Below are 13,228 nucleotides of genomic sequence, written 5' to 3'. Positions count from 1 at the left end.
CAGGAGGGCCAATGGCATCCTGGCCTGCATTAGGAATAGTGTGGCCAGCAGGAGCAGGGAGGTCATAGTGCCCCTGTACTCTGCTTTGGTTAGGCCACACCTTGAGTCCTGTGTCCAGTTCTGGGCCCCTCAGTTTAAGAAGGACATCGAAACACTTGAACGTGTCCAGAGAAGGGCAACAAGGCTGGGGAGAGGCCTTGAACACAAGCCCTGTGAGGAGAGGCTGAGGGAGCTGGGATTGTTTAGCCTGGAGAAGAGGAGGCTCAGGGGTGACCTCATTGCCCTCTACAACTACCTGAAGGGTGGTTGTAGCCAGGAAGGGGTTGGGCTCTTCTCCCAGGCAACCAGCACCAGAACGAGGGGACACAGTCTCAAGCTGCACCAGGGGAGGTTTAGACTCGAGGTGAGGAGGAAGTTCTTCACCGAGCGAGTCATTCGTCATTGGAACGGGTTGCCCAGGGAGGTGGTTGAGTCATCGACCCTGGAGGCGTTCAAGAGGAGATTGGACGTGGCACTTGGTGCCATGGTCTAGGCATGGGGTCTGTGTTGATAGGTTGGACTCGATGATCCTCGAGGTCCTTTCCAACCTAAGTGATATTGTGAAATAAATTCAGTTGTCCCGGTCACACATCTGTACAGAAAGAGTTTCTGTGAAACACTGACCTGGCACTCTTGCATGCAAGCCTTCCTGCCACGCCATGAGGACTCAGTGGCCGAGAATAACATCACAGCAGCATCGGGTCGTCCAGATTGCTCCAGTAACAGCGAGCGGCACGTAACAAAACAGTTAACAAAGCAAACATGCACCAAAGGCTCTCTTGAAATGCAAGCAAACTCTATCATACCACTGGGAATCAAGCATCATTTGGTATTGTTCTCAGTGACGTGCAGAAGATTGGATTAGCAGACCAAACACTCATTTTGTACAAATGTTGCTCAGGTGGAAGGATGGTGCAAGTTTCATCAGGGGAAAGACTTGTAAAAAGATGATAAGCATCTGGAGGAGTAACACTGGCATGCAGAATACTGTCATCACCACGCAGAGAGATGGGGGGAGGGGGGAAACATGTCTTTGAGCAGATTAAAGAAATCTGTGTGTACAGCTAACAACTGCCAAAAAAGACATGCATGCAGTCTGGTATCCTTCTCAGGAAACACAGGGAGCCACAGCACCTTGCAACAGGGAACAAGTCTTTGGAGGAACTGCTGAGGGAACTGGGACTGTTTAGCCTGGAGAAGAGGAGGCTAAGGGAAGATGCTCTCCACAACTCCCTGAAAAGAGGTAGGAGTGAGGTGGGGGGCAATCTCTTTTCTAGTATCTGATAATAGAAAGAGAGGGAATGGCCTGAAATTGTGCCAGGCGAGGTTCAGGTTGGATATTAGGAAAAATTTCTTTCTTGAGTGGTCAGACATTGGAACTGCTACCCAGGGAGGTGCTGGAGTCACCATCCCTGAAGGTGTTCAATAAACATGTGGATGTGGCACTTTAGGACATGGTTTAATGGCCAGGGTGGTCTCAGGTTGACGGCTGACTCATAAGATCTTAGAGGCCTTTTCCAATTCTATGATTCTATAATGGTGTCAGAGGACAGCTATAAACTATCTCCTCCTATCACACAGCCTTGACAGACTTTATTTATTCACATCTACAGGGAGTTTGGTTACAATCAGTCTGTATTTATTACCTGCAACAGAAAAAAATATTCTAGATATAGGTGTGCTTCAATGTAGCACACTGAAAGGGTCACCACTAAACTAGAGAGTTTTAAAAACATGCACAATTTAGAGCCAAGATGCTCTTCCAGCACTAAACAGCACTTCCAGTCCACTAAATAGCACTAGAACCATCAGCTGAGGAGCTCAGGAGTCATTCTGAAGTTAAGCTTTGTTTACCTGTGTCCCAACCAAGCCCAGGAGATCCCTAAATACAAACTAAATGAAAGCTATTAAGGACAGATGGGGGTTGGAACTAGATGATCCTTGTGGTCCCTTCCAACCCTGACTGATACTATGATCTAGATGGTTCACCTATTACCTGCCTTGTCTGTTACTTACTACATGCCTTGGTCAGGTGGCCTTTTTTGTTGTTGTTGTTTTAAAATTGTGAGTGTTAGTGTAAAATGCTTCCAGCACACTAATAAGCAACACAAAGCACTCCTGTGTGTGTACAGAGTTTACCAGTTGACACAGGAAACTGCCTGCAGCAAAAACCAAAGAAACTCATTCCCAAGCCCTGAACTACCCAAGCACCTGAGCAGGACAAGAACTAGGAAAAGCCTCAGTGTGGGTCTTTGAACAAAAAAGGAGTTCTGTATACCAGTGTATTAACTGGAGATTAGCTCTACAGTACACATAAGGTAAATCAAAGCCAACTGTGCATGTCTAGAGCGTGTCTATGAGCAACTAGATCAATCAGAGAACGGATTTTAGTCAGGCCAGTCTAAAATGAGATTACATTAGGCTCATATTGGGAAGCTGGGGTTCAGTAGCACATTCCTGTAGTTTCTGTGCCAAGTGCAAAAGAACACAGAAGTATCCATTGCAAAATCCATACTAAACTGAAAACACACAGGCCAATAGCCAGCCCCTGACAACAGCTGCTGCATCCCCTCTGAAGTTTCAAGGGATGCTACTGCCTCTGACAGGGACCAGAGCAGTGTGTGGGGCACAGTTTGTATGCAGTCACACACTAACCCTGGCCTAAGGTTTCCATAAGCAAAGGCAGAAGGGCTTAAAGGAGAAGGAAATAAGCAACAGGATCAGAGAAAGAATTTTTTACAACGAGGAAGAAGTATTTTACAATAAAGGTGATGAAACACTGCCCACAGACGTGGTAGATGCCCCATCCACAGAACCATTCCAGATCAGGCTGGACAGGGCTCTGAGCAACCTGCTCTAGTTGAAGATGCCCCTGCTCAATGCAGGAGGGGTTGGACTAGGTGAGCTTCAAAGCTCCCAACCTAAAACATTCTATGATTCTATGAGAAATACTTGGGTTTGGTCCATTTCCAGTACAAGCCTTCCCTAAAGCTGCAGCTCACAGTATGACATCTGCCTTCCCTCTGTCCCCTCTGCACTCCTATGGGCAGCAGAAGGATCCACAGGCCATACAGACAGCTCAGTTGCTCCAGCCCAAATAGCCTGGCTCCATCCTGAGCAATACACAATTTCCAGCGAGGAACCCAGAGGCTAAGAAGTAAAACAGACTCAAAGCAGAGAGAAAAAGAGAGGGAAAGAACACACTGAAAACAAACTTTACAAAATCACACACTCACATTCATTTGAACAAAAGGTGAAGGAATTAGTACAGCTGCTCTGTACTTAAAGACAGGTCAGGCAAAACAAAGTTAAATATGAGTGGTTCAAAACAGTCTGGATGATTCAGTTCTCTACAGTACAAAGGAAGAGACCTCATCCCCCCCACAGAAATGAACAGAACATTGTTCCACTTATGAAAAGTGTCTTAAGTCATTATTCCCCTTTTGTTGAGGTTTTGAAAGCATCCAAAAGAGACAAAAGCACAAGTTAACATTGTTTTCACATTTAAAAGAGCATAAATATTGCACCACTTCATTCTTTACATTCTCTTCCTTTGCCAAATATGTTTACACACAAACATCACAGCACATCAGTATTCCACAAGCACTGAAAGGAAGGAATCCAAATGCTGAATTGTAAGGCTTTGAAGTTTTACAGCCAGCAGCTCAAAGCCCACCTTGAAATTCTAGGTACCCAAGGAAAACCCAGTAAGCCACATTCAAACAGCAGACTACAAAATTAACAGCACAGACACCATTTGCTCCCATTGCCAGCAATAAATTGCTGGATAGAAGAAGAGGGGGGAAAAACAAAAGAGTCTTGTAAATGCTCCAGCTTTCCATAAAACTAATGTTGGATTTTCAACAGAATCAGTAAGTTGTCTCTAAAAGTTAGTAGAGATAGGTTGGCCTACACAAAACACTTTAGCTCCTCTTAGCTAGAAAACTGGTTTTATGCTGCTGGGGAGAAAGGCTTGTGGGTGGTTTTTAAGCAACTTTGCTACTCATAAAAATAAAGCAGGGTACAGCTGGCAAGTTTCCTTCAGTTTTCCAAAGATAACCCACATATTTTAGATGATGCTAGGACCATAACCTTTAGAAATCCGGTTCTAGGGCCTGCACTTTAGAGAAATGGGATTTAACAAAATTAGCAGGTTGAGTTGAGTGAGCAGATAAATGCCAGCTTAAACCTGAAGATTATACCTCTCTGAGCATGGCTTCCATGAACTTTTCAGCTTAGAATGAGCCTTTGAAGAGCAGAAGGAAAGACTGCCCCACCACACACACTTAAGTCTGTCAACTATTGCAATTTTAGTTTTAAAATTCTAATCAAAGAGTAGGTAGAGTTAAATTAAAAATAATAATAACAACATGCCACCTCACTTTAACTCTTTCAGACCTCATTTCCCAATTCTAATCCATACAGAGTAGTCAATAAACTAACATTAATGGTGACTAGCATTACACACCTTAGCCAACTGACTACACTAGAAGCAGCAGCCTACAAAGATGCAAGGAAGAAGCCCAGAGGCACGATATTCAAAGAGGCTGGTGAGATTAACACTGCACTGCAATTAAAAGGAATATAATAGAAGTAAGGAGGTCAAAAACCAGTTTGAAATCCACACGAAGAGCAAGAAAGTAAGTAGTGAAGCAACATAAAAACTATTCAGTACTTTAAGGACAACAAAAGGAAGAAGCAAGATAAAAGTTCCATTGGGAAATTCCATGCAGGTCATCACTTAAACTCTTCAAAATGCAGCAAGTTAACCCCCAAATGCTCTACTGAAAGAGCCTAGAGAACACAGGGTCAATAAACACATGCAAACAAGAAAATATACTCATATACTCCTGTCCACATACGAGAGGCAGCACAGCACTCAGGGAGGATGCAGAAAGAAAGGACGAGACTCTTCCAGTTCAAACCACCAGTGACAAACCAGGAACCGGTATCTCTCTAGCACAATTACCTCCTAAAGTGGCTGGCTCTCACAGGAAAACAAAGGTCTATTCTCAAGGGATGAAGAAAGTACTTCCACCAGTGAATGCCCTTATAAGCAAGAGGAATCCAGCTGTTGAAGTCCCAAACTATACAAAGTCATTTATTGTCCTAAGGACAGAGGACAAAGAGTTCTAACAATCAGAAATAGCACGCAGGCTGTGAAAAGCCAGGCATTTGCCCATCAGTGTATTAAGCTTACCAATTTAGGAGGGCTGACAACAGAAAAGGAGCAGGACTACGTGCCCAGCACCTAATGCCAAGAAAAATACAACCCTCAGTTACAATTTGCTTACCTTCTATAGAAGGAGCCTGGTCCACAGCTGCATATAGCATCTCTTTCAAAGCCTGCAAGGGAGAGAGCAAGGAATACAGTTAGTATTAAACAAAAGGAAACCAAAAATTGCATGGGTTCGATAGGCCTGTTTGAAACCAAAAGCAATTAAAGCCCTTTCCTCCTCCAGACTGGCTCAGAAAGCTATGGTACGTGATGTCCACACTACCACACCTATTGCTCTTAAAAGAAACACAAGCTCACATTTACTGATCACTTTGTCTAAAGCCTGTAACCTTACTGATCTATAAAATTGATTCCAGAGACAGTTTTCAACATCTTCCTTTGGAAGGTTGGGAGGAATGTAAAGGTTTTACATTTAAAAACAAAGACTGTTGCATGACAAACAAAGGGGTATGGCAAAGAAAAGGAGGAAAAGCAGCCTCAGGGATTTCTTAGCACTCTTATATAGGAGTAGAGAACTACACATGCATTCTAAAAGCTGAAGACAACATGACAAAGGAGGTTAAGAGAAGCAGGGATGATGGCCTTCTCTTGAGGTGGAAACTGAAGGACAATGTTAACACCAGACAGAATTATTAACCAGGTCTTCAGGTCTTACAGGCACCATGAGCTGCCTCCAAAAGACCATGGCAACTAGCTGTTCACCCATGCTCAAGACTGCAGTGCAAGGGATGAGCAGTGCAAGCAGCAGGACCCGGAGGTAAGGTGGTCCTACAGCTAAATACCAGCCACCCCTGGCAGTAATCCCCTTCTCATTACCAGAGCCAGGAGTGAGGCACCACATTGGAAACCTCACCACTTGCAACTCCTTTTCAGAAAGCCTCTTTTCAGATGGTTATTAAAATGCTGTTATTATTCCAGCCATAGACTAAAGGTCTGCTCTCTCATACATCACAAGGACAAGCAAGACTCAAACTGAATTCAGATCAGTGGTTGAAGGAATAGGTTGAACCACAATTTTGGAACCAGAAGCCACCAGGAAGGGCCCAGTCCTGCTGCTGAGTGATTTGTTTGCACATCCCCTCCACATCACTTGATAAAGACAGGCATCTTAACAATGCATGTACTGAGTATGAGCATGCTTCACAGAGAGCTGCTGCAAAAAGTGGGGTTTATTCCCTCACTTTTGAAATCCAGCACACAAAAGTCAAGTCTTTAAAGTTCTGTTTCAAACATATCCTGCAGTACTTCTATAATGCTACACCTCCCCGTTTATCATCTTGTGTGTCTGTGTCTCCCAGGTCCAAACATCTCAGAGCCTGAACACCCAATACCCTAACCAATACCCTCAAGGCAAAAACTACAAGCTCAGCAGCTGGAGGGAAACTCAGCCCTGTTGTAACACGGTGGTTACAATCCTGTTAAGCAAATACAAGGTCTAAAGGACATGTCTGTTTATCACAAGGTATCCGAGGTGCCCCGGCAGCTCAGGCATCTCTCAGAGGTCTGATTCCTGAGTCCACAGAGGTCTCAGCAAAGGTCACTTGCATAATTGTTTTCCCAACTGAGCCACTGCTAAATGATCTTCATTCCAGCAGCACAGCTCTCCTCTGCCCTCCATGTTTCCTTTAATTCCTCCTCAACACTGGGCGCTTCAGTCCTTTCCCCATGACTCACTTAACCAGCAGCACATGACGTGCCTCCATGCATCAAGTGGTCAAAAATTTCTTTCCAATTCCTCATCCTGCTCATCAGCCTTACCTACCTGCAACTTTTTCCATGAGCTACAACCACATGGCACAGGATAAACAAACCTGAAGAGACAGCAAATTGAACACCAGTGTAGCAAGACCTCTACCCTTGAACACACCCAGAAGGAAACTCACAGTGCACTTCCTACCTTTGGTTTGAACAACCATTGTTTAAAACAACAAATTTAAAAGAATCACAACACTTGACAGTCCTGCAACAAGCAATCTTGAAAGCTGAAGGCGTCAGCCATCCCACAGGCCTCTCCCCATGCAGGCTGACATATTACAGTCTGGCAGCTGCAGGGCAGCAGGTTTTGTTACTGCTTACCTGACCTATATAAGGAAACCAATAACCTGAAAGTGAAAGGCTCAGTGTTCCTTCCCATTGAAAGGATTCAGTCCTCTAAGCTACAGAATTTTAGAAATGACTGTTTCCAAAAGTTATCCATCACTGTCAGCTTCAAACATTTGAGAATTACTCTTTCTGCCTTCAAAGTAGACAAAAAGGGTTGTTTCCTTACTGTAAGCCTTGAGCAACCCAGTCTAGTAGGAGGTGTCCCTGCTCATGGCAGGAGCTTGGAACTAGATGATCCTTAAGGCCCCTTTCCGCCCAAAATATGTTATGATCCTATGCTATGATTTAAACTGTACTAGTGATACACCCTGCTCCCCCAGTAAACCTGTATAAATGCACAGCAGACAACAAAAGCAGACAGAAAACAGTTTAAAATGCAACTGTCAAACCTTCACAGTGAACAAATTCAAGGACAAAAACCTTAAAATGCTCAAAAAAAAACCCCACTGCTTTAAATTATTTACTTCCAAATCATTTATGCTCTTCTAAGCTCACCCAATAACATCCAGAAGGACAAATAGTGAAATAGCACAACAGATTTGTGTCAGGAGGTGGCAAGCCTGGGTGTGAGCTGCCTATCATGAAGCAGGGTTTGACAAGCAGAATTGGCCACCTCCCAAAAACTGAAAGCCTTTCTCTGGAGGAGAGACTCTGAAGGCAAGCAGGCCTCCTCAGATATCAGTTTCAGTTTCCCCACTTACTTCCTGCTGGAGGTTGCGGCTCAGAGAAATTATTTCTGAAGCATAGCAACCTCCTCCTCTTCTCCAAAAGGAAAAAGTGCTTAAAACTTGGAGCCTTCTGAAAAGGAAAGTGATGTCACCTACTCAAACCTTTCACTCATCTCTCCCATGAACTTTGCACCTGTACTGATTCTCCCTCCTGCCCAGACACTGCAATTTCAAAGGTATCAAGCACTTCTTTAAAAACATCACCAGAATTCTGCATCTGGGTAAACAAACTTAGTTCAGATTAGCTGAAACAAAACCTGCCTTCTGGCAACTGCAAAACTCCACTGAGTTTCCATCAGATGTACATTTAGGTCTAGAAGCCTGACCAGACAGGGTATAACACTTTCCTCCTCCTCCAAGCCCCCCAAGAGATGGACACAAGAGCAAAGAAAATCTGTAGCATGGTCTGTGGATAAACAGAGGAGCAGCAACCCAACAATTTCACTGCACTGAACACTCTTAGCAAAAAGAAAACATCAGCTGAAATTTACCTAGGACTTCCCTTAATTCAGCACTCACTATCTGACAAGAGAATTCTGCTGTCTGACACAAAGATGGCATTTGGTTTGCTTTTCCTATTTCATCTTTACACCAAAAGAACTGAGGAGTAAATGAGTGGTCCTGAACTTTTAAGGAAGATTTTTAGATGACAGCCCTTGAAACTATGACCAAATATGTTTAAAACTCCGTCATCCTTAGCATTTAACATAATTAACAAGCATTCCCATAAATTAAGATCTTGTCAGTACTTTGTTTTAAAATCAATCCCATCCAGGGAGCAGCCTGATAATGCCACCCAAGATTTCAACAGTAAAAACGCCCCTTTACGCTGGGATTATGTTATTGCCATGAAGGCCTCCTGATCACTTACACCGAGGCGTCAAGAACCATCAGTTGGGAATGGAGTTTGCATGGTAAATGTGACACACACAATTTGCATGCTCTCCTGCCATCTTCAGAAGGGAAATGTGGAATGGAAAGTCAAACCAAGTCAATCGGCTTGTTCAATGCTCCATGTTAGTGTTGACTCAATCATGGCACATGTCTTTGCACAAAGCTGAATGAAACAGCGCAGCACATGTCATCATCTTTCCTCTTTTAGAAGTCAAGTGCTCTTTCTCAGGACATTTGCAGTAATGGCCACTGCAGAGCTTTTGCTGAAAGAAAGAATCCAAGCCATGGCTATCAAGTATGTCTTCATCTTGCTTGTTTAAAGAAAGTGAATTATTTTTTCTGTTTAAAGCTCCTCCACTGACCGAGTCTGGGCAACTTCCATACTTTTGACAAGCACAGTTAAAATATGTAAACAGATTTTTTGCCTGAGGGAAAGATCACATCAGTGGTGGGAACTTGGAGGACCTAAAATTCTGAAAGACCATCTAAAAGTGAAACTATATTCTTTGGTACTCAAAACCCAACAGTCACATTCTTTTTCCTAATATTACCAGTAACAGACTGCACTCTCCTCCTGGTTTAACCAGCAATTTATACTAGGAGGCATCCCATCAAAAAACAGAGGCATGTATCATAGTATCATTCAGGGTTGGAAGGGACCACAAGGATCATCTAGTTCCAACCCCCCTGCCATGGGCAGGGACACCCCACACTAGATCAGGCTGCCCAGAGCCTCATCCAGCCTGGGCTTAAACACCTCCAGGGACGGGGCCTCGACCACCTCCCTGGACAACCCATTCCAGGGTTTCACCACTCTCATGTCTCCTGCTGAGGATCTCCTCACAAGTTACCTGGGTCTTACTGTAACTCAGGGCTATCTGACTGCACAAGTCACCTCCCTCTCCAATGGAAAACTACTACAAACACCAGAATAGAAAACCAAGACGACTACACATAACCTTTGTGAGACAGAACGACTTGAAGAAAGCAATTTCCATGCCACCATCTAGTTCTTTTAACAGCCTCATGCGCTTGACAGGGGATGTCCCAGGGAAGAGGAATAGTCTTTTCAGAGTTAGGACCTCACACAACAAGATCTGTCACTCTTAAACAGTGCTTAATTAAGAAGGAAAATATATAACCCATCAGATGAAGAGGCATACAAAGAGCTAACACTTTTTGCTGTGATGCATGATGTGCTAGTGCTTGTAAGCAACAAAAGTGGTCTGTGGCCCCACATTTGCTAATCAACAACTCCATTTCTCTGGACAAAAGAAGGGCTTGTTAGCTTTCTGCCTCAAGAACCATCAACAAGTAAGCCAGGGCAGCACCAGCCTTTTATGTGCCACACCCACACGACCACCACTTACTGAATAATAAATGCTGGACTATTCCATCACTGTAATACGAATGAGCAGAAGGCTGACTCGCGTTCAGCCAGCTGCAACAAGGGAAACAAAGAGGTTTTAAAGTTATTACTAGAAAAGGGGGGTGGGGGGAGGGATTTCTTTTCAGTCACTTAACGTTAAACTGTGTGTCCAAGGAGGAAATTATTTGAAGTCTAGAAAGAGCAACAACTTGAAGGAAGTTTTTATTGGAATTTACCTTTATTTTAAATTGGGATGGGGGAAGGGAGAACGATATAATAATGTTGCCCTAGTTAAAACATCTGAAAATTAACCTCCTATAATGAAAACAGTGGCCAATTAGCAGCAGGGCTCTTCACGTGTTAATCAAAGTGTCATAGTTCACCAGGTCTCCTTTACCCTCCCTCTGCATCTGTCTTGGTCAGTACAAAGCCAAATCTTTTGCCCTTCTGTTTCCTCCTTGCTTGCTCCTCCAACCCACCTCCAAACCTTCTCTTAGGAAGGTCTGCAAGTTTTCTGCTTCCAGGAACAGAAAACAGCTCTTGCATAGATAACCCATTAGAGACACAATGCAGAACTAAGCTGGTATTTTATCAAGACAATGGGTTTCCTCTTTCTCAAAGACTGATGCTTCATTTGCTCCTCTAGCTCTACAAATAACCCAAGGTGATCACATTTTTGTTTTCAACTCCAATCCAACTGCAGATTTTATTTAAACATCCATCCCTTCGCAGTCAGGTAAAGGAAAACAAAGGAACAGCCACCAGGGCAGACATAAACTTTTCCAGTTCATTAGTATAACAAAGCAAGCTAAGATAAATGTGATCTTCCTCACAAATGCAGACAGATTAATAGGGTACTAGAAACAAATTGCTATTATAGTCCCAGAGAGAAAATCCAGGCCTCCAAATGATAACAAACATTGGATGGTTTTGACTGACTCCATCAGTCAAGAAGTTTTGCTGATGACCGCTCTTCTATAATCAGCTTTCCGTTGTCTGGGGTTAATTATTACTTGTGGAAAAAACCCAACATCACTGGCACCAACCCCTTTTTACAGCTAATGCTGGAAGGGGAGATGATTTTACTACAAAGAACCACCTTGAGCTAGTTACACCGAAGCCCAGCACGGCTATGATAGCTCTGAAATGAAGCAATCGGTGTGACCTTTAGCAAGCTGGCACAACAAATTCTGAAAGGCTGGATTCTGCACATCACCCAGGGTTAAGGCTGCAGAACTTGGTGTATGCAAACGTCCTGCTCCAGGCGCTTCACCGGGAAGCTTCAAGGATGGATAGAACACGGCGGCGCACAACCCGATTCTGATAAAAACAAGGCTTGGGGTTTTTTTTTGCCCATAGCCCGTTTGCCGGCCGGTGTTGAGTCACTCGGGGGAACTGCGGGCATTACCGAGCGGGACTGCGGCCCTTCGCGGGGCAAGGCTGCGGGAAGGGATGGCCAGCCCGCCTGCACCAGTGCCCTTGGGAACCGCGGATGGGGGCTAAGAGCCGCCTCTCAAAGTCACCCCTTCTGCCTTCCCCTGCCCAGCGCTGCCGGTGGTGCTGAAAAATGCCTGCTACTGACAGCGGGGCTGCGGCCATGCTCCGGGGAATGGCTGGGGGGGATGCACTGTAGCCGGGCACTGCCCAGCCCCGACCTTCGTCCCGTGCCGAAAGGTTACAAAGACAACAATTAACTCGTTAATTGGCCACCTAGCGCTTTTCCTCCCAGTGCTCCCAAGCCTCGGGGCACGGCAGGATCCGCAGCGGATAAACACGTTGTTTTCACACAGTCCTCCCCCCGAGAAAAAACAGAGGGAAGCTGCCGCCCCCCGGCGCCGGCAGGCGCTGGAGGACACCCCGGACACCCCGGCAGGGGCACGGGGGAGCGGGGCTGGCTCCACACACACACATCCCGCCCCCGTCCCCGGGCCGTGCCGGTGCCGAAGCCCTGGGGAGTAGCGGGGCCGTACCTCATACTGGATGTACTGCTTCCGCCACTCGGGCGTGATGTGCGCCGCGAGGTGCTCGGCGAACTTCATCCTGCCGCCGGGCCGGGGCCGGGGCCGCGCTCGTTCTGTGCCCGCGGAGCCGCCTCAGCGGCGCTTGGTTACGAAGGGGCCGCCGCCGGTAGTGGGGGGCGGGGGGGGGCCGCCGCCACACATGGGCCCCCGCCCGCCCGCCCCCGCCACTCCTCAGCCCGCCTCGGGCCTCCTCAGCGCCGCCCCGCTACCGCCGCCGCCGCCTCCTCCGCCGCCGCCGCCATCTTCCCCGTCCCGCCGCCCCGCCGCCGCCGCCTCCCCGCCGTCAGCCGGCCCGACAGCCAACCGGCCGCCGGCAAAGCGCGTGGCCACGGCAACCGCCGCCCCCGCCCACCGAGGCGGAGCCGAGCGCTCAGCACCGCCCCTCCGTGCCCGCCGCGAACGCGGGGCTGTGCGGGGAGCAGCGGCGCCGGAGCTGCCCTGGAGCGCAGCGGGTCGGTCTCCGCTCCGCCCTCTCTGCTCATTTTGGAGGTCGGTTTGGACCCCAGCGTATCACATTCGTCCTTCAGAATGTCTCGCCCAGATCTGGGACAGCCCCAGTTCGAATTCCGGACCCTGCAGGGCTGCCTGGGATGGCTTGAAGACGGGGATGGGAATGGGACGAGTATGCAAACGGTTTGGGAATGGAAAGTGATAGGGTTGGAGATGGGAATGGGATGGGGGACCGAAATGGGACGGGGATGGGACGGGAATGAGATGGGGATAGGATGCAGATGGGAACGAGATAGGGATGGAAAGAGATGGGATGGGAACAGGAATAGGATGGGCATGGGAATGAAGTGGGGATGGAAATGAGATGGGGATGAGAATGGGGTAA

General features: G+C 46.5%; 1 protein-coding gene across 1 annotated transcript in view; it reads right to left on the bottom strand.

Moving 5' to 3' along the window:
• Positions 1-12,612, bottom strand: part of XPR1 (xenotropic and polytropic retrovirus receptor 1) — a 138,014-nt gene extending 125,402 nt beyond the window's left edge. The window contains exons 1-2 of the mRNA XM_068141452.1: positions 12,343-12,612; positions 5,334-5,385 (exon numbers count right to left, since the gene is read on the bottom strand). Of these exons, the coding sequence (XP_067997553.1) occupies positions 5,334-5,385; positions 12,343-12,411 (121 nt within the window). The 5' untranslated portion in view covers positions 12,412-12,612. The remainder of the gene's footprint in view (positions 1-5,333; positions 5,386-12,342) is intronic.
• Positions 12,613-13,228: the final 616 nt, after the last annotated feature.

This window comes from Melanerpes formicivorus, unplaced genomic scaffold (genome assembly GCF_026170545.1).
Source record: "Melanerpes formicivorus ecotype bairdi unplaced genomic scaffold, bMelFor1.0.p_v2 SCAF_7, whole genome shotgun sequence".
Lineage (NCBI taxonomy): Eukaryota > Metazoa > Chordata > Aves > Piciformes > Picidae > Melanerpes > Melanerpes formicivorus.
Note: the sequence above shows the minus strand (reverse complement) of the source record. Positions and strands in the feature narration are given on the sequence as shown.